This window comes from Vanellus vanellus (genome assembly GCF_965231255.1).
Source record: "Vanellus vanellus genome assembly, chromosome: 5".
NCBI classification, from domain to species: domain Eukaryota; kingdom Metazoa; phylum Chordata; class Aves; order Charadriiformes; family Charadriidae; genus Vanellus; species Vanellus vanellus.
Genome location: NC_138910.1, coordinates 285,047 through 306,727, shown reverse-complemented (window position 1 = coordinate 306,727; position 21,681 = coordinate 285,047). Strand labels below are relative to the sequence as shown.

Below are 21,681 nucleotides of genomic sequence, written 5' to 3'. Positions count from 1 at the left end.
TTGACTGCCAGATTTTATCATGGGACGTGATCACAGATCTTATCGTCAGATAAGAGTGTACTGCAACTCAAGAAATACTATGCTGAATTTAAAATCTTCAAGAGGCTGTCATTAGAATTCTGGTTTAGGAAGCAAACTTATCTAATACCATTATACTTACTTATAACTAACATGTACTTCAGTATCTCTGGGTTTTGAGTCTGAAAATGGCAGGTTTATGTTAAATGCGAGTGATGTATGCAACCTCTGTTTTCTCCTCTTAACTAGCATGGTCATCTGCAGGCTCTGTTAATTTACCAGTGGTGCAGATGGGTTATTTAGACCACTTAAAGAACCACTGTCAAAGGTATCAGCAAAAGGGGTTTTGTTGAAATCTGGTGTTGTAAACGTGCAGCTTAACCAAGCTTGATGGCAAGGTTCACTCTGCCGCTTGCTGCACAAAGGGGATAACGGTGATTCAAAACTACCAAGACAAAAATCAAAGTTACTGAGACAACGTCTCAGTGCACTATAACACATATATGTGACGTCGGGCACTTACCAAAGACTTGCCGTGTGTGAGAGGTCTCTGCCTTGAGGAGCAGCCCCGAGGGTGTCCCATCCCGAGGGGAGATCCCGCTGTGCAGCCAGCTGCTCGGCAGGGAGAGCTCCAGCGGGCGGGCTCAGGCTGTCCTCATTATGGACTGCAGTGCTTGGCTTGTAGTCAAGTTCATGTGATGGAAAATGTACACGTGAGGCTCCTTGTACCCACAGCTTGCTTTGTTGCTTGATAAATGGGTCTTGGAAAAGCCACCTCCTTCATGTGCTAATCTCGGAGAAGAGAAGGCTCTGGGGAGACCTTCCAGTCCCTAAAGGGGCTACAGGAGAGCTGGGGAGGGACTTTTGACAAGGGCGTGTAGTGATAGAACGAGGTGGAATGGCATCAAAGTGGAAGAGGGCAGGTTTAGATTAAACGTTAGGAAGAAATTCTCTCCTGTGAGGGCGGTGAGCCCCTGGCGCAGGTTGCCCCGAGAAGCTGTGGCTGCCCCATCCCTGGAGGTGTTCAGGGCCAGGTTGGACGGGGCTGGGAGCAACCTGGGCTGGGGGGAGGTGTCCCTGCCCAGGGCAGGGGGTGGCACTGGATGGTCTTTAAGGTCCCTTTCAAGCTAAACCATTCGGTGATTCTCTGATAATCTCATGACGAGCGATCCAAGCTCAGCGGCTGGATGAGCTGGATGCTCGCTGCGTCGCTCCGTTCCTCTGTGGGTTTCCAGAGAACAGACTGGAACTCGAGAAGCTCTTGGCCTGGTTATGGCTCAGGCCTTTACCTCCCTTGGAACCAGTACCAAACCACCGCTGGTTTGGCCAAGGAGTTGAGTGCAGCCGTCACAACCAATAACAATTAAAAGCAGAAAAATTTAAGCAAATTCCTGGTAGAACCAATCTTGAGAAGGTATATAGATGCTAAACTGTCCTTTTTCATTTGTTTTTTTCATAGTTGTAGATTAATGCTGAAACAGCATTTGTGTAACATCAGATTTGGTTATTGAATCCTCAGAGGATTGTATTAGTGAACATTCTAATTCCTGTAAATTTTCTCTATATATGTCAGGTGTTTGCCAAGTGTATAGATTAAAGTAATCAAACATGACGACGCTTTTAGCTGTGCTGTGTGATTTCTGTTCTTGTGGCTTCAAAAGTACAGAAAAACAGGGTAGTAGTATTTTTTTTTTACATAAAAAATATGGGCTTTTTAAAACAGAAAAAAAATATTTATTTTCTGTATGTTTTCTGTTTCTCTGTAAATGTATTTACAGATCTGAAGACCTGACACTGAGATGCTCGGCAGTGTAATTCAGTCTAAACTAGAAACAGTTTGGCACATGCCCATTTATAGAATTATTAATGCATTTTTAAGAAAGTTTTGGATTCTGCAACTTATTAGCTCAAGTTCAATTGTGAAGCATTCCTCAAATTATACTTCTCTTAAAGCTCTTATAAGCTTCTCTTCTCTAGAATTTAATTCACGTAGGAATTGTGGAGGTGACCTGAACTGAGCACATCGGGTTTTATTATTTTCATGGTGAAAGCTCTAAGAAGTCTGCGTATGGACGCTCGTAACAAGGTCACTGAATGAAAGGATCTTCTGACACAGAGCTGTTTTATTGCATGTCGAGTTTCTTCTAACAAACTCTTTTCCCTGCCACCTCTTCCCAGCTCGTTTCGTCCCCTATAAGCCTCAAGACATTCTGCTGAAGCCACTGTTGTTTGAAGTGCCAAGCATAACAACAGACTCGGTGTTTATTGGGAGAGAATGGCTGTTTCAAGCGATTGAAGAAAAACTGAAGAGTACTGATCCAGCAGAGAACAGGGGAGCGGTCATTACTGGAAATGTGGGATTTGGGAAGACTGCAGTTGTTTCACGGCTGGTGGCTCTTAGCTGCCATGGAAGTCGCATGAGGCAAATAGCTTCAAATAGCCCTAATTCATCGCCCAAAAGTATGTTCTTTTTCTGCATAATTGTGTGGGTTATTGTACTGATTACAGTCCGAATGTTGTTTGCTTTTCTGGCTTAAGGCTGTTGGGCCTCATTAACTCCTCTGCAAACACTTGTTCCCGCCAGTGAGGGAAGGAAACTGTTAAAATTGTGTGCTTTGACAAATACCTTCTGCTTAATATAGCATGGGCTCAGCCCAACACAAAAGACAGTAAAATGGAGAAAATCTCTTCCTTCTGTCAGGCAGTGTGTGCCCTGAACGCCCTTGGTAGTGTGACTGTAGTAGCTTGTTCTCCCATCACTGTGGAGAGAGAGAAGTGACGTGTTTCTCCCCCGGTGTGTACCACACACTTTTCAGTACCACATGTTTTCCACAGAATTTCAGTAACAGCAACAATAAAGCTGTGGAGAAACCCATTCTGCCTTCTGTGGGGACCCATCGGATTCTGTCACCTGACCCATCCAGTGCCTACGGTAACTGGAAGGACGGTGTGACTGTCGTTACTGCTACTTCCCCTGCTGACACTTCAACTGATAATAATAATAATGATGATGATAAACTGTTTACATTTCCCAAGAGTTCAGTCATATAGTCATACAGTTAGTTTAAATGGGTCATCGCATATATAATTTTCATAAGGAAACTCTTCACATCAGCAGTGGTTTTTCTTTGAGTAATCCTATAGTTTTGATCTAAAAATCAGTTGAATTGTTTTAAAATTGTAAAGTTGCAAATATGTACCTATATTTATCGCAGTGGTTGCAGGCATTCTTTTAATGCTGTTGTTCAGTTTTAATTTTTACTCTAGCAGTAAAGACATTCTGTGATGTTTTCCTATAAAACAATCTGTTACCAGCAAATTTGGTCTCTTTTGTATTTGTTGCCTTTTAAAAATAGGTGGTGACTCCTGTCTGGAGATTCCCTTAAGTCAGTTACCCCCATCTGCTCCTACAACAAGTGGTACCAATACAATGAAGACTCTGAATTGTCCTGGTAGCCCTGAATACCAGAATCAAACAGGTGATTCGGTGAGACGCCTTGCTTCTAAGGTGAGTTTTCACTCACTTATAGGTTTCAGTGGTTGGAAAACCTCTAAGCTGGGGGAAGGCAGCCTGCTGTGCGAAGCCCCCTGGGTCTGCCCGTCGGCAGTGGTGGGAGAACAGCCGGTAACCTTGGACGCTTCTCAAAGATGTGTACGTTTCATGGCCAGTGAAACCTGCCTTTTCTGCCTTTCAAGTTATTTCTTGAATTCTGCTTGGTCTTAGAAAGAAGTACATTAAAAACTTCACATCTGTTCTATGTGTGTATGGGAGGTTGGGATCCTTTACTTGCAAAAGTGGCCGTGTGTTCCCTACAGGTGGATGCTCACGGTACCTTCCTAAAGCAAAATTCTGGGGAAAAAAAGAAGATAAAATGTTTGGTCTATGTGTAATCTGCCTATATTCTGTGATACAGGTTGACTCTGAACGTAGTCTTTCTATTGTCCATACTCTGAGAGTCTGAAGTAAGCAATTAAAAGTTACTTTTGCATTAGATTATGATAAGTGTTTTATTTTTTGCCTAAGTAGTAAATATAATTAAAGTCTGAACTGCATACTGTGTGGAAGTAGTTGTGAGGAAAACATGGGGTTATTGTTGCAGACTTTAAGGTGATGTGTATTTGGAAACACTGTTATGAACACCACTGAAGTACCAACTTTATTTACTGTGAACACCATGCTTTTGAGTTTGAGTTTTTTCAAAGAAATATGGCCTATGTTATGTGTTATTCTTAAGTGATACACAGCTTTGAATAAAGCCAGTTGTCCTCTTTCTCTGTCCGCTATATGAGGTGTCTGTAGTACTGTCTGTCACTTGCCTTTGCCTGACGGTGATGATCGGATTGGTCCCTTGGGTCATTACAGTGTGTGACACAGTCGCAGAATCACGGAATGGTTTGGGTTGGGAGGGGCCTTAAGGGCCATCTGGTTCCACCCCCGTGCCCTGGGCAGGGACACCTCCCACCAGCCCAGGTTGCTCCAAGCCAGTGTTGTTAATTATATATCTTGTTAATTATAGCTAGTAGGTTGCTTAGTAGGAGCCTCAAGTTATTTTTCTTGTGCTATGTGGTTACTTAGCTGTTTCCCACTGTATCCCCATAGCATGAATTCCATTTACTATGTTTTCCTGCCAAAATCTGACATTTTGGTTGCTTTTCCTCTTTGCGTGCCCTACAAGGTCAAATCTATTCCGTGGTCTTCCATTCTGTCTCTGACATGGGCCATCGAGACCAGCTGCAGAGTTGCGTAATTATTCTAACACTGGAAAATATTTTGTAGTTGAAAGAGAAATGTAGTAACTTTATCGTAATTGGACTAAGTAGTAACCAACTGAAACATTGAAAGGTAACGCTTTTTTTTTTTTTTTTTTCTCCAGGTCGTTGCTTATCACTACTGTCAAGCTGACAACACATACACATGTCTTGTCCCAGAATTTGTGCACAGTATTGCGGCTTTACTTTGTCGTTCAAGTCAATTAACAGCATACCGAGATCTTCTAATAAAAGAGCCTCACTTACAAAGCATGCTTAGCCTGAGGTCTTGTGTCCAAGAGCCAGCAGCGGCTTTTAAAAGGGGAGTGTTGGAGCCACTGTCAAACCTCAGGAAAGGTGGGTTAAGCAGGAAGTGACATGGAAACTGAATCTAAACTGCATAAAAAGTGAAAAAATCTAAGAATGTGTGTTTTAATGCTCTAAGAAAAATAAATAAATCAGAACATACCTGGAGAACAGGATTCCTTATTCCTTAATTGTGGTAGTTGTTTGAACAATAATAGGTAGGTTTTGAACAGTTGTTTCATGTTTTAAAATAAAATTCTATGAAACTTACAAAAGATCATGGAAAATTCATGTTTACTTTTTTGCCAGAAAACTCAAGGATAACTCTGTAGCTTGACGTTAAGGCTGCCACATTTGCACTGAAGGATTTTGTTTTCAGATGCTTTTGAGTTTTGTCGCACTTTTTCGTTCTGTAATTTTCTGTGCCTAAACACCTGCAAAGTGGATGTGGTTTTTGCTTGCTTTTAAAATTGATATGGCAATTTTCCAAGAAAGCATGTAACAACATGATTTTTGCATTTAAGAAAAAAAAAAAGCCTAGCCAAGTCCTCCTTGGAAGCAGCCGGCTTCACAGTATATGTCAGCGTGAGCAGGTACTCGCTATGCAGCGAGAGGGGGAGGTTTGCCTGTGTGTGAACAGAGCGTGTGGCATTCCTGTGAAAACTGGTTTGTGGTTCTCGAATTTTGTCGACTGTCAACGAATATCTTTGAACTCCATTGCAGATCTTTATGTTTACCCCTGGGATTTTCATCCTTAACAAGCCTTGGTTTTAATCTCCTAAATAATGCCTAAATACCATAAGACGTATTGCTGTGCATAAAGATACGTTTTTATTTCTTAATGGTTAAAATTTGGGGATAAAAATATGTCACTTAATAGGAGAATTTGTATTCATCCTTTCCTTTTTTATTTTCATTTTTCAGAGGGGAAAATTCCTGAGGAAGACTATATAATTTTGATAGATGGTTTAAATGATGCTGAATTTCATAAACCTGATTATGGTGACACACTTTCTGTATTTCTCACCAACATAATCTGTAAGTTTCCTCCTTGGCTGAAGCTCATTGTGACTGTAAGAACTAACTTCCAGGTAAAAACACCTTTTGGCTTTTTTCTTACCCTCAAAAACTAAGTCATCTTTTGTATTGGTGCAGCTGCCTTATTATGAAAAATGTTGGGTTTGGAGGAATTAAAAGTCTCTTGGGTCTCTTTCCTTCCTTCCTTTGTTGTTGCGTGTTTCTTTACTGTGCACAAGGATGGTATTGGAGGCCTTTTTGTTTTGAATCGTTCTTGAGGACACTAGTGGAATTGAAGCACGGTGAAATCAGGGTATGTTTCCTGGGCCTTCACGAGTGGAATAAGCAAATGAATGATTGAAAGCTTAACAAAAATTAAAAGTAATTAGAAGCCCATAGTGATTTTCCCTTCAACGTTTACTTTTTGGAGTGTATTTCTGCCAGTATTAAGCTCTGGATTTTCACTTTTTTAGGAAGGGATAAGCCACAAATCCACTATCTATATCGATGAGATTGATTTCTGGCCTTATTACCATTGATCTTTCTGCATCTCTTCATCTGTTTGCTGCTCCTGGAAAAAAAAAAAAAACCCAGCCTCAAAACTTCTGGTTAAAGCGTTTTGTAAGAATTAAGCAGCTAAGAGATACTCGCAGAAATCCTGAGGGTGTTCGAGGCCACACAGAGTTCCTGTTTTTCTGCGCTGGACACAATGTTCTGAACAACGTTCTGGCGTTGTCCCTAGCGCTTGTCAGGCTGTTTTGAGATAGTCGCCTTCGGTTCACTTCAGTTTACAAAAGAAGGCGTGTCTGTCTGAGTCCTTCACCGCGTCCCTGAGGTGGCACCCTCTGTGTGTTCTGAGCCTGCTGGAGGCAGCTCTGGCAGGCCCCTGCTCCCTCCTTCTCCCAGAAGAAGGGCCGAAGGAGGACCGATGCCCGGCGCTGCAGGAGCCGTCCCCACGGCAGCTGAGGCTGTGTCTGGAGAGGAGTGGGCCGATGGCCGCTCTGCCCCGAGCGGGCCAGGCACGAGGCAGCGCTGGTGTGCTTCGGCATGGCCTGCCGAGAGGTGACTCCATGTCTGCCTTGTTGCCACTCGGCCTCCAAGCAGCTAACTGGCTGAATAGTTCAGTTCTCAACTACATTTTTATTTTTGAGGAGGGATTTCTATAGCAGGGACTGTTTCTTCTCTGGAGACGTGTATGTCTGTGATCAAAACATCTCACTAGCCTGAAAGTTCAGTTTTTTTTTAAATCCATGTAACTACTTAGAGTGGAAGAAAGAGTTCTTTCTTGTGTTGTGAAAGTGTTGAGATGTTTGTTAAACCCTTCTGATATACATGAGAAGTTTTAGGTCTTTTGGATCTTTATTTACGTAAACATAAATGTTCTCTGTGTTTCACAAACGTAAAAATGTGTTGGGGTGAACCTGCTGAAGTGTCCAACTGTGCCATGTGGGATAGTTGCCCTAAACTAAAGGGGGATGTGTATGTGTATGTGTGGGTGGTGCCTTTCCAGTACATCGTGACTGGAAGGTGTAACGATGAGGAGATTCTCTTCTCTCTTGTCACTTGCGATGTTTCTTAATAACTCATCGCTTCTTAACACATCATTCCTTCTACCCCCCCCCTTCCCCTGCCCTGTCTCAGGGTCCAATTCCGGTACCTGCTTTCTGTTCCCTTAACTTTGGAGCGATCACTTCTATAGCTCATCCCCTCCAGTTGCCTTACTGAGCTTGGCCAGTAAAATATTTGAGACCTTCCTATGATTTTTGATGCAATGTAGAAATAGTGTTCTACCTGTTATCCAGGGACAATATTTGCAAAGCCATCACAGAGATACTGAATTTCTTTTTAATCTGTCTGGTACTCATTACAGAAGAGCAATATAGCAAAGATGCATTGTTGAGTTTCCAGTGCTGGAATACTGTAATGCCTGTGGGTTTTTGTCTTTCTGTCTGTCTTTCTGTCTTTTTTTTTTTTTTTTTTTTTCCCCCTCTCGCCCTCACAGGAAGTAGTAAGTTCACTGCCCTTCATCGCAATATCCCTGGACGATTTTCCAGACAACAAAGAAATTCATGATGATTTGAATGCTTACATTCAGCACAGAATTAATAACAGCCAGGAAATTATAAACAACATATCTTTAAATGGAAAAGCTGATGCAGCTATTATTGGGAAAGTGAGTAACCACCTGATCATGAGAAGCCTGGGATCTTATCTCTACCTGAAACTCACTCTGGATCTTTTCCAAAAAGGCCACTTAGTAATCAAAAGTGCGAGCTACAAGGTTGTTCCAGTGTCTTTATCGGAACTGTACTTACTTCAGTGCAATATGAAGTTCATGACAAACTCTGCTTTTGAGCGAGCCCTGCCAATACTAAATGTGGCACTGGCATCCCTACATCCCATGACGGATGACCAGATTTTCCAGGCTATTAATGCAGGCCAGATAAATGGTGAACAGCAGTGGGAAGACTTCAGCCAAAGGATGGAAGCCCTTTCGTGTTTTCTGATAAAAAGGCGTGACAAAACACGTATGTTCTGCCACCCTTCCTTCAGGGAATGGCTCGTTTGGAGAGCAGACGGGGAAAATACGGACTTCTTATGTGAGCCAAGGTAAATGAAACCTGCAGTAAATCATGTTCAAATAACTGCAATTATGTTTTATATAATTGGTTGCAACAATTGGTGAGAGGAAAGACTGATGTTAAAACACAAGCACACCTAATTTTTTCCAAAAATGGAAACTTTTATATGTTTAGAGGCAGACTTCACCAGAAGTATCAGAAGTTTCAGTGCATAATTGACCTCATAGAATTTGCAGATTTGTGTTTGACTTTGGTACTTTTGTGGAGAAATGAGAGCACTGTGGTGTTATTAATATAGCAAAATTGTTGAGATTTGTGTGCAGCAGCACCTTGTCTGTTTAGAGTGCAGGATGAGAAAGAACAGATCATTTGGGCTCTTTTAAACATAAAAATATTAAGACATTTTGTTCTACAATTATATCCTTTTGGCATCGTTCCAGTTTGTTCCATCTCACCTTTGACTTAGCGTAAATTAGTTAAATTGGAGACAATGAACTGTTATTATACACGCACATTGTCGCAGTCTGCATCTTCCGTTTCTTTCATACTCTTCAGGGTTTTTAGTTTTTTTTGGTTTTACAAAAGAATAAATAATGCTGGCATTTAAAATTATCGCTGGCCCAAGACTTGCCTGTGCTTGCGAGTGGATTTAACAAGAAGAGCCGAGTGTGTGGGATGTGGGGGCTCAGGGCTCACTGCTGCCCTTCCTCGGCGCGCAGTGCCGGTTCCCGCGGCGGGTGGGGGGTGCCCGGTCCTGCTTCACCCTCCCGTTTCAGAAAGGTTCGGTTCAGAAATTTCTGAAGATGGAGCAAGAAGCCCCCCGCAACTTCATCGCCCCAATGAATAGTGTAATTAGCGTACGGTTAATTGTCCGGTTCCAGTACATAGTCTGATTAATGCGTAGTATATGATAACTTGGTTTTCTCAGGGTTATGCCATTTCCACGGATTCCTAGAGCACTGACCGCTGACTAACATAGGTGTAGGATTACTGCATACACATTTTACTTCAAACTTCAAAGGGATTCAGATCTTCCGCTTCTAAAAGCAGCGGGCTTTGTCTGAGGCACCTGCAGTTTCTGACTGTGAGCTGAAGTGCGACCGAAGGGGAGCAGTGTGCACGGTGGTGTCCGAAGCTGCGTTGGCTCTGACGTGGGCCTCTTGTGAGGTGACACAGGGGAAATGCCAGGAGTGTGTTTCAACTTTGAAATTTGCCTTTTTTCTCTTTGCATTGTTTCATTATGGAAAGAATTTTGTTCAGATGTAACGGTATGTTTCAGTAGTCTGACAAAGAAAGCTGAGCTATTGTGACGGGCATACAGATGTATGGATAGTTATGGAAATAATTGTTATAAAAGCAGTTCTCTCTTAATCCTTTTTACTAGGAATGGACATGCTCTGCTGGCTTTCATGTTTTCTCGGCAAGATGGAAAGTTAAACCGCCAGCAAACTATGGAACTTGGTCATCATATACTTAAAGCTCACATTTTTAAGGTAAAGCTTACAGCTTAATAGGTTTAATGATCTATTCGTATGAATGCATCTTAGAGATTCTCCTCTGAGTTGCTTTAATAATTTGTTAGAAGCTTATGCAAAATACTTGGTAGTGCTAACAAACAAAATTGTTACTTCTCTTTATACTGATGAGATCTAGATATAAATAGTATTTCTAATCCTATAGAGAGATTTCCTGTTATATCATTTCTGTTAGGGTCTCAGTAAGAGGACTGGAATTTCTTCCAGTCATCTCCAAGCCCTGTGGATTGGTTATAGTACCGATGGACTGTCTGCAGCCCTTGCCTCCCTGAGAAACATCTATACACCCAATGTGAAGGTAAGAAAATAAGTGTTCATGTACAATCAGTGCTTCCTCTGCCCCTGTTGCTGTGACTCTGTTGATGAATGTTGAAACTAACGTAAGCCTTTAGGAGAAAAAAGCCACCACTGTGCATCCGTAACTGAACATCTTTACAGTGGGTCTTCATGTACTTTTTTTAAGCTGTTGTTAAAGTCCAGTTCAGTTTTCCTGGATAGTTTGGATGGAAAGAAGGGTTTCGCCCTGCTTCTGCTGCAGCACTCTGTAGCGTAGGTAAGCGTGTGGATGCGTTTCCAGGGGTTTGGGTGTGCCGCCCGGTTTGCTGGGCAGACTTCAGCTGTATTTTCTTGTGTGGGGAAGTATCCAGGGAATTGTAAACAGCAAAATGCTGTGAAAATACTCTGTTAACGGAGTCGGTTACGTAAATGCGCAGAGTAGTAGCAAGTCACAGATGAAATTGTGGTGAGTGTTTCAGAGGAGAGACAAGTCTTCAATTAGGAGTGCATAGCTCAGTAATACAATAATCTACTTGCTAACAGATGATTTAAAACTTTCTATTGCTACATATGTGATAAAGTCATTGTCAGCCAATAAAATCTGCCTCAGAATTAGGGACTAACATATGAGTACCTGAATCAAGATTGCAGTCTCTTAATAAATTCAGACAAATCTGAGGAAAAAACTGTTTTGTTTAAATTAAATTTTAGGTGAGTCGGCTGCTGATCTTGGCAGGAGCAAATGTGAATTATAGGACTGAAGTACTAAATAACGCTCCAGTGCTGTGTGTCCAGTCTCATCTTGGACATGAAGAAGTGGTCACTCTTTTGCTAGACTTTGGAGCTGCTATTGATGGAACTTCAGAAAATGGGATGACGGCACTCAGTTATGCAGCCGCTGCAGGTCACATGAACATAGTCTCGCTGCTGTGCAGAAAAGGTGCAAAGGTAAGCTGATGCACAGATTGCAATGTTTGCAGCCAAAAAAATCATGCGAAGGCCTAATAGAAACTGTTGTTGATTACATAAGTATATAATTAACACACATAGACTTGGGGCGGGGTGGCGGGGGAGTCCAGAAGGTCTGCGCAGACTTCCATGGAGCACTCTCCGTGTGCCACTGGTCGCAACCCTCTGGCCCATCCATTCAGCCGGTTTTGGGTGCACCTCACTGTGCACGTACGTAACCTGTACTTTATCAGCTTGTCCGTGACTATGTTACGGGAGGCAGTGTCAGAAGCCTCACTAAAGTCAAGGTGGACACCATCCACAGCTCTCCTCTCATCCCCCAGGCCAGTCGCCTCATTGCAGAAGGCTGTCGGGTTGGTTAAGCATGATTTCTGCTCGGTAAACCCAGGCCGACTGCTCCCGGTCGCCGCCTTGTCCTTCATGTGTTTGGAAAAGGTTTCCAGGTTTTTCCGTCACCTTCCCAGTAACTAAGGCTGTTTGGCCTGTAATTCCCCAGCTCTTCCTTTTTGAAGAGAGGAGTGACGTTTGCTCTGCTGCAGTGCTCGGGAGCTTCTCCTCCCCACAGCCTTTCACTGGACTTACTAACTTTGAACACTTGTTTCCCAATGCAGGCTGACTACGCAGACAAGAAAGGCCAGTGTGCTTTGGTCCATAGCGCACTGAGAGGGCATTGTGATATCCTTCAATACCTGCTTAATGTTGTTTGGATATCTTCTTCCCAAGAACAAAATTCACTAAGAAAAAGCCAGGCACTGCAACAAGCTCTGACCGCAGCTTCCAGTATGGGACACTGCCAGGTAGGTTGATGGTTCAGGTATTTCCAAATCTGTTTGAATTTATCAGAATTGTACAGCAGTGCTTGCAGCTATTTTTAAAAGAGGTTTGGAAGGCAGAACTATTGAAACTTCTGATATTTAAAGTAGTATGCATTCTTAGCAGCTGTTTTAAATGCTGTGGTTAATTATCCAATGATACTATTTGCTTCAGGGTTTGTTTATATCTAATTTTCTGTCGATGTTTTCCTCTTTATTCTTGGAAGTTGTCCTAAATCTCTCGTGGTGATGGTGGTGATGATGATATTCTGTATCAGTGATCCACCCTATTATGTTTCTACTTTAGTTTGAATTTTCTTTTTCATAGTATAACAAATTATATATTGCACACACTTGCACATGCTTAACTTTTTAACCTGATGCACCTGACAATTACAGACATCAGCTTAGTGTCACTTAAGACAAATTTGGGATTACATGCATGTATATGATAAAAGAAGTATTTGTCAGCATTACAGTATTATTCAGTAAAAGGAACACATAAGAAATACTCAAAATGCTTTAGGTCTTTAGGTTACACGAGTATGGCTTCTGTTCATTGGGGAAAATAAATCTTAACCTTGATATCAAAGTAATCATAAGTAAAGATACTTGAATAAAGCTCACACTAGGCTGGTGGAATTTCCTGTGTATGTATTACAAGTGATGTGCCAAAAGTGGAAACTTAAAATCTCTACAGTGAAACCATTTCAATCTTTACTTCTTTTAAATCTAGTTTTTAAATTGCCATAAGATCGTGAATTTGATCTTTAAGTTGTTTACACGATTCAAACACAGAAATGTCCATGTGCAATTAATTTATTATATATGAGCCATCACTGTCTCACAATATAAATTTGAGGATTCTGAACTATAATTAACTTGAATTAGTGGATAATTCCTTCACTCATAAAAGTTCTTGTTTGCTATCCACTGATTAAATGAAAGCAGTCAACTCCTGAATATCAGCAAAACAGATCACATTAATCATAACCATACTTTCTCCTCTCCTACCTTTTGCTTTTTCCCCTAGCATCCAGAACTTTTGGTAGTGTGATTCTGCTCCCGTACCTGCTTGCTGCAGTCTCACCGAGCGTGTCCCCTGTTAGAAAACCTGTTTAAAACAGCCATTAGAATTTAATAAGCTTTTACTAACAGGTGGTTACAAAACATAGATTTCCTTAATAAAATAAAAACACAGCAAAACTTAATTTATAACTCATCTCAGGTTTAAAAATCAGCATTTAACAATGTGTGCTTAAACCACTCTGTGAAGAAATTTTGAAAACCAGCTAAGATATAAACATTGTAAAAGGAAGAACATAGGAATCACCATTTTACAAGATGTATGCAAATATTCTCTTTTTTCCCCTTCGTTTTAGACAATATGGAATTCACTCGCTGAACTGGGACGGTTTATTTTTATTTTTGGCATTGTTTGTCTTGGTCATTCTGGTACATGTAGGTCACACAGGAGGTCATTAAATCATAACCACGTAAAACCCTGAACCAATTAACAGAAGGACACTGGGCTTTTTTAAACTGCAGGCAATAACATTCAGTCATCTTCAAGTCATACTAAAAGTCATACTGAAATTGCTTTGATGGATTAAGAGCAGTATTAATTTTCTTTGATTCATATGCATTAAGAGCGAAGCTCTCCCGCTTTTTGGGTCTCTTACCTGTTGTTGTATCCTGCGAGTCACTACTGATGTTTTTTGTGACTCACTACATCTCCGCTAACTGTTTTTGACAGGTGGTTTGTTACATCTTGACAATTGAAAAGGACCATGACATAGACATCAATGACACCGATGCCTTGTGGGGAGAAACAGGTATTTCCTTTTTTTTTCACTTATTAAATCTACTCATCTCATGTGTTGAAAAGAGGAGGGTTAAATTAAAATTACTGTAAATTACTGACTTTCTAATTTCATTGAAAACTGGCTGTGGAAATGTAGTGCTTCAAGTTTCAGCGTAGAATTTCATAGGACTATCTGTTTGAGAACTTTTTTTTTTTTTGTGTAGATCTCATTAGTTTGCAGGAAATGCTAGGCAGTTGCCTCATTTGTTCTAATTAGGCCATGGATGAAATGAGGTGCCTTTGGATGTATGGGAAATGCCAAATATTTTTTTAAAGCCAGACTGTAAACTGCGCAGCCTGCAGCTGAAAGTTTTCCTGTTTTACCATATGAGTAGCATCTTGATTTCCTTTAAACAGCTGAGATTGCACAGCATGGGGGAAAACGGTCTCTCTTAATGATTACCGATAGCCTCTTCATATCCTGGAGAAGCAAATGTTCTTTGTTCCTATGCGCATAGAAAGCTCTCGTTGCAAATCCAATTAATTCCAAAAAAAACCACGTCTGTTTCTAAATTAATTTCCCTTACCATTTTCTTGCCAATATTTTGTATTGAAATTCGTGCTTAATGTATTGGGAATCTGTACTCACGAAGTAGGTGCTCCCTTATGCAGTCTGAACTTGCGATGGAGGAGAAGGTCAAGTCCGGAGCACCATGAGCTCCCTGTGGCACTTTTGTGCTCTCTGAGATGGAGAGTAGTAAGTTTGGGACGAGAAAACCAGGTAGAGTGAGACAAGATAGCCACAGGATCAGCATTACATGGAATATTACCCTTCAATTATTGAATGTGAAAAATTTCTGTGGAAAGGATGGTGGCAGGACAATTAGCCCAGCTGAAGTGCATCTATACTAATGCACGCAGCATGGGAAATAAACAGGAGGAGCTGGAGGCCATTGTACAGCAAGGAAACTATGATATAGTTGCCATCACAGAAACGTGGTGGGAGGACATACACAGGTGGAGTGCTGTAATTGATGGCTACCAACTCTTCAAAAAGGATAGGCAAGGAAGGAGAGGTGGTGGGGTGGCCCTCTATGTTAGGGGCAGCTTTGAATGTCTGGAACTTAACAGTGTGGATGACAACACTGAGTGTGTATGGATAAGAATTAAGGGGAAGGCCAATAAGGCAGACATAGTGATGGGAGTTTGTTATATACCCCCTAATCAGGATGTAGAAGCCGATGAAGTATTCTATAAGCAGCTGGCAGAGGTCTCACGATCATCTGCCCTTATTCTTGTGGGGGACTTCAACTTCCCAGACGTCTGCTGGAAATACTACGCAGCAGAGGGGGAACAGTCCTGGAGGTTCCTGGAGTGTGTGGAAGACAACTTCCTAACACAGCTGGTGAAGGAACCAACTAGGGGAAGTGCCCTACTGGACCTACTGTTTGTTAACAGAGAAGGTCTTGTGGGGGATGTAAAGGTTGGAGGTCGCCTTGGGCAGAGTGATACGAAATGATAGAATTTTCAATTCTTGATCACGTAAGGCGGGGAGCCAGCAAAACTGCCACCTTGGACTTCCGAAGGGCAGACTTTAGCCTGTTTAGGAGCATGGTCGAGAGTGTCCCTTGGGAGGCAGTTTTGAAGAGCAAAGGTGCCCAGGAAGGCTGGGCATGCTTCAAGCAGGCGCTCTTAAAAGCGCAGGAGAAGGCCATCCCCTTGTCTCGAAAAACGAGCAGACGGGGAAGATGACCAGCCTGGCTAAATAGAGAACTTTGGCTGGACCTCAGGAAAAAAAGGAAAGTTTACATTCTCTGGAAAAGGGGGTTGGCAACTTATGAGGACTATCAATATATAACAAAGCTATGTAGGGGGAAAATGAGAAGGGCCAAAGCTCAATCAGAACTCAGCTTGGCCACTGCAGTTAAAGACAATAAGAAGAGATTCTCTGAGTATATCAATAGAAAAAGGAAGACTAGGGAAAATGTAGGCCCACTGGTGAATGAGATAGGTGCCCTAGTGGTGGAGGACACAGAGAAGGCAGAGTTACTGAATGCCTTCTTTTCTTCAGTCTTCACTGCTAAAGCTGTCCCTCATGAATCCCACACTCTGAAGGCAAAGGGGAAAGTCTGGAGAGAGGAAGATTTTCCCTCAGTTGAGGAGGACCGTGTCAGAGACCACTTGGCCAAGCTGGACATTCACAAGTCCATGGGCCCTGATGGCATGCATCCACGAGTGCTGAGAGAGCTGGCGGATGTTATTGCTAGACCACTCTCCATCGTCTTTGAACGGTCATGGAGAACAGGAGAGGTGCCTGAGGACTGGATGAAGGCCGACATCACTCCAATATTCAAAAAAGGCAAGAAGGAGGACCCAGGGAACTACAGACCAGTTAGTCTAACCTCTGTCCCTGGGAAGGTAATGGAGCGACTCATTCTTTGGCTGGATGAGGGGAGAGTCGTGGATGTCATCTACCTTGACTTTAGCAAGGCTTTTGACACTGTCTCCCATGACATCCTCGTTAGGAAGCTGAGGAAGTATGGGCTAGATGAGGTGACAGTGAGGTGGATTGAGAGTTGGCTGCGGGACAGAACTCAGAGGGTTGTGATCAGCGGCACAGAGTCTAGTTGGAGGCCTGTAACCAGTGGTGTCCCCCAGGGGTCAATACTCGGTCCAATTTTGTTTAATATATTCATTAATGACCTGGATGAGGGGACAGAGTGTATCCTCAGCAAGTTTGCTGATGATACCAAACTGGGTGGGGTGGCTGACACCCCAGAGGGCTGTGCTGCCATCCAGTGTGCCCTGGACAGGCTGGAGAGCTGGGCAGAGAAGAACCTAATGAGGTTCAACAAAAGCAAGTGCAAGGTCCTGCACCTGGGGAGGAAGAATGCAAAGCACCGGTATAGGTTAGGGGCGGACCTGCTGGGAAGTAGCTTGGAGGAGAAGGATCTGGGGGTCCTGGTAGACAGTAAATTATCCATGAGCCAGCAATGTGCCCTTGTTGCCAAAAAGGCCAATGGAATCCTGGGCTGCATAGGGAAGAGTGTGGGCAGTAGGTTGAGGGAGGTCATTCTCCCCCTCTACTCTCCACTGGTGAGGCCACAACTGGAATACTGTGTCCAATTTTGGGCTCCCCAGTTCAAGAGGGACAGGGAACTGCTGGAGTGAGTCCAGCGAAGGGCAACTAAGATGATGAAGGGATTGGAGCATCTCCCTTATGAGGAAAGGCTGAGAGCGCTGGGACTCTTTAGCCTGGAGAAGAGAAGGCTGAGGGGAGACCTTATTATGGCGTACAAGTACCTAAAGGGTGGGCTGAAGGAGGATGGAGCCAGGCTCTTTTCAATGGTTCCCAGTGACAGGACGAGGGGCAATGGGCACAAGTTAGAACGCAGGAAGTTCCGTTCAAATACACGGAAACACTTCTTTACGGTTCGGGTGACAGAGCACTGGAACAGGCTTCCCAGGGAGGTTGTGGAGTCCCCTTCTCTGGAGATTTTCAAGACCCGCCTGGATGCAGTCCTGAGTAATGTGCTCTGGGCAATCCTGCTTTGGCAGGGGAGTTGGACTAGATGATCTCTAGAGGTCCCTTCCAACTCTGATAATTCTGTGATTCTGTGATTTATAAGCCGCTGGCATCTTCACAGTTCTGCGCGTGTGGGTGAGCTCACATGTGCACTGCACTGCCCGGTTCTTTGCCATCTGTTTTGTAACTGGGATCGTGATATGGAACTGGATAGTGATAACACAAGTATGAGGCAGATGGAGCGAGGAGGAGTGTGTTTTAAAAAGGAAAAATCCATCATACCTTGAAACAGCACAGAACAACCTTAAGGGTTGTTCCTTTTCATATAGTAACACGTTCAGGAGCAGCTTGTTTCTGTTCCTGTATTTGTACTGCTGTTACCCCCCTGAATCCCCAGTTGGTTCTGCTCATTGTGGAGGCTGTTCCGATAGCATTTTATATTGTGGGTCTTTTAGAGGGACAGACAGCCAGAGATCATCATTGCCAGTCCCGGTGTTTTATCACAGTAATGCAGAGAGTTGGGCAGAGAGAAACCTGATGAAGTTCATCACGGGCAAGTGTGGGGTACTGTACCTGGGGAGGAATAACCCCCTGCACCAGTACGGGTTGGGGGCTGACCTGCTGGAGAGCAGCTCTGTGGAAAGGGACCTGGGAGTGCTGGTGGCCAACAGGATGCCCATGAGCCAGCAGTGTGTGCTGGCAGCCAAGAAGGCCAATGGCATCCTGGGGGGCATCAAGCAGAGTGTGGCCAGCAGGGCGAGGGAGGTCATCCTCCCCCTCTGCTCTGCCCTGGGGAGGCACACCTGGAGCACTGTGTCCAGTTGTGGGCTCCCCGGGTCAAGAAGGACAGGGAACTGCTGGAGAGGGTCCAGCAAAGGGCTATGGAGATGATGAGGGGACTGGAGCATCTCTCCGATGAGAAAAGGGTGAGGGACGTGGGGCTTTTCAGTCTGGAGAAGACTGAGGAGGGGGATCTTATTAATGCTTATAAACACTTAAAGGGAGGGTGCCGGGGGGATGGGAACAGTCTTTTTCCAGTGGTGCCCAGTGACAGGACAAGAGGGAATGGGCACAAACTTGACCATAGGCAGTTCCATCTCAACCTGAGGAGGGACTTCTCTCCTGTGCGGGCGGCAGAGCACTGGCACAGCTGCCCAGAGAGGGGGGGAGTCTCCCCCTCTGGAGCCATTCCAAACCCACCTGGACATGTCCTGTGCCACTGCTGGAGGTGGCCCTGCTCTGGCAGGGGGTGGGAGTGGGGGAGCTCCAGAGGTCCTTTCCAACCCTGACCGGTCTGGGATTCTGTGATTTGTGTGAAGGACAGGTTCAAGGCCAGTTAAGTAGCAAATTAAAGTGGAGCAGATAAAAAAGCCACGTAACTCATGAAATGAGAGGGTGTAGGGGTGGGAGACTTTTAAGCCTGTTTTCTGAATTTCCTTACTTTGCCCTTTCCAAAATCCATATTACGATATCTGTGTTGGAAAAGACTATATCTTGGGTTAAAGACACCTCTACGATGTTTTTCCAGCCTCATATGTTCTCTACAGATTAGCTAATTTGGAGCATTACTTACTGTCTAGTCAAAGTGATGGAAAACAGCACCATTTTGGCTGCTCTCAACTTTTGCAGAGTACCATTAGGCAGATCAGAGGTGATCCTTTTGAGTAGAACAGTTGGAATTCCTGAGCAGGGTTTAGTCCTGATGATGTTCAAGCTAAAGGGAGGAATTGCTTAGTCATCTCATAGCTGGGGAAGGTATAGGGACTTTTTTGGAAGTGGTCAACATGGATTTACCAAGGGTAAATCATGCTTGACCAATCTGATAGCTTTCTATGATGTTATAACTGGTTGGCTGGATGAGGGGAGAGTCGTAGATGTCATCTACCTTGACTTTAGCAAGGCTTTTGACAGTCTCCCATGACATCCTCGTTAGGAAACTGAGGAAGTACGGGCTAGATGAGGTGACAGTGAGGTGGACTGAGAGTTGGCTGCGGGACAGAACTCAGAGGGTTGTGATCAGCGGCACAGAGTCTAGTTGGAGGCCTGTAACCAGTGGTGTCCCCCAGGGGTCAATACTCGGTCCAATTTTGTTTAATATATTCATTAATGACCTGGATGAGGGACAGAGTGTATCCTCAGCAAGTTCGCTGATGATACCAAACTGGAAGGGGTGGCTGACACCAAAGAGGGCCGCACTGCCATCCAGCGTGCCCTGGACAGACTGGAGAGCTGGGCAGAGAAGAACCTAATGAGGTTCAACAAAAGCAAGTGCAAGGTCCTGCACCTGGGGAGGAAGAATGCAAAGCACCGGTATAGGTTAGGGGTGGACCTGCTGGGAAGTAGCTTGGAGGAGAAGGATCTGGGGGTCCTGGTAGACAGTAAATTATCCATGGCCCAGCAATGTGCCCTTGTTGCCAAAAAGGCCAATGGAATCCTGGGCTGCATAGGGAAGAGTGTGGGCAGTAGGTTGAAGGAGGTCATTCTCTACTCTCCACTGGTGAGGCCACAACTGGAATACTGTGTCCAGTTCTGGGCTCCCCAGTTCAAGAGGGACAGGGAGCTGCTGGAGCGAGTCCAGCGAAGGGCACCTAAGATGATGAAGGGATTGGAGCATCTCCCCTATGAGGAAAGGCTGAGAGCGCTGGGACTCTTTAGCCTGGAGAAGAGAAGGCTGAGGGGAGACCTTATTATGGCGTACAAGTATCTAAAGGGTGGGTTGAAGGAGGATGGAGCCAGGTTCTTTTCAATGGTTCCCAGTGACAGGACGAGGGGCAATGGGCACAAGTTAGAACACAGGAAGTTCCATTCAAATACACGGAAACACTTCTTTACGGTTCGGGTGACAGAGCACCGGCACAGGCTGCCCAGGGAGGGGGGGGAGTCCCCTTCTCTGGAGATTTTCAAGACCCGCCTGGATGCAGTCCTGAGTAATGTGCTCCGGGCAATCCTGCTTTAGCAGGGGAGTGGGGCTGGGTGATCTCTAGAGGTCCCTTCCAACTCTGAAACTCTGTGATTCCGTGACTTATATTGGTGCTGTAATTTTAGTTACACCATGAGCTAAAATGCTGGTACTGACAGAATGAAAAACATGAAGGTTTTGAACACGATATAGTTTGTTTTGCCTTTAATGTTGGTATCTGTGGCACTTACTTTCCAGTTGCTTACATCTGAACAGCGGCTGTAACTATAACGTGGTGAAGTATCAGTGAGTGAACGGGTTAGATGGTGGTGGTAAAACTGTAATGAATTTACTACTTCCTGCAGTGTTTGTCATTTCATTTACTTTCAGCATCCGTTGGCATTTTTAAAAATTCTACTTTATCGTGTCTGAAAATGCCTAAAAAATGAGTAACAAGAAATTCACAATTTGACCCACTTATTGGAAAACATATGGTATTAGGATGTAGAAAATGGAGGGGCGAGTTCTTTGCCAATTCTTGCAGAAGTTAGCACATGAACCCATTTTCTAAACAGTGTTAACATAACAGTGCTGGTGATGCTTCAACGCGAACAACAACAACAACAACAAATGTTAATTTCAAGCTCCATTTAAAACACAGCAAGTTGACGTGAGCGCAATGGAAAAGGGGAGAAGACCACGATGGGGAAAATATTTTATTCTCAAGCTTCAGTGAGCATCGCAGTGCAAAGCAGGGAGTACAGTGAGCTGCGGGAGAACGTGGCAAGGTGTTCAGACGTGGAGCCTTACAGCAGCGCTTCAGCATTACAGTACCGAGTAGAGTCAGGAGGTATTAGTGCCGACTGTGTGGAAATCACCCGCTTTCTCATAAGCCATCTATTGTGAACGTGGACGTGCAGTAATTTGTATCTTATCGATGTCTGAAGTAAAGATCCCGTCAGTGGCTCTATTACTGCGCTACCTGGGCGCACTGGCGGTGTGGGCAGCCCCCTCGCAGCCCATGGGTGCACAATGCCGTCGCCGTACGCGTGGGTTTCCGGCCGGGTGGAATGGTGTCGTCCTCTCATAGCAACGTCTGTCTGTTTAGAAGTTGTGAGGTTACTCTGCAGTTTAGGTAGAGGTGGAGGGCACTCGCTCTTGGCAACACACACTGCTCAGGTCAAGAAA

General features: G+C 44.0%; 1 protein-coding gene across 1 annotated transcript in view; it reads left to right on the top strand.

Annotated features, from left to right (window-relative positions):
• The window catches only part of TANC1 (tetratricopeptide repeat, ankyrin repeat and coiled-coil containing 1), a gene marked incomplete at its 5' end in the record, with an annotated part of 80,344 nt that overhangs the window by 45,783 nt on the left and 12,880 nt on the right, over positions 1-21,681 (top strand). Inside the window, 10 exons of the mRNA XM_082483900.1 lie at positions 2,197-2,478; positions 3,375-3,526; positions 4,893-5,124; positions 5,998-6,164; positions 8,093-8,700; positions 10,057-10,165; positions 10,383-10,505; positions 11,195-11,431; positions 12,064-12,249; positions 14,021-14,099. Of these exons, the coding sequence (XP_082340026.1) occupies positions 2,197-2,478; positions 3,375-3,526; positions 4,893-5,124; positions 5,998-6,164; positions 8,093-8,700; positions 10,057-10,165; positions 10,383-10,505; positions 11,195-11,431; positions 12,064-12,249; positions 14,021-14,099 (2,175 nt within the window). The remainder of the gene's footprint in view (positions 1-2,196; positions 2,479-3,374; positions 3,527-4,892; positions 5,125-5,997; positions 6,165-8,092; positions 8,701-10,056; positions 10,166-10,382; positions 10,506-11,194; positions 11,432-12,063; positions 12,250-14,020; positions 14,100-21,681) is intronic.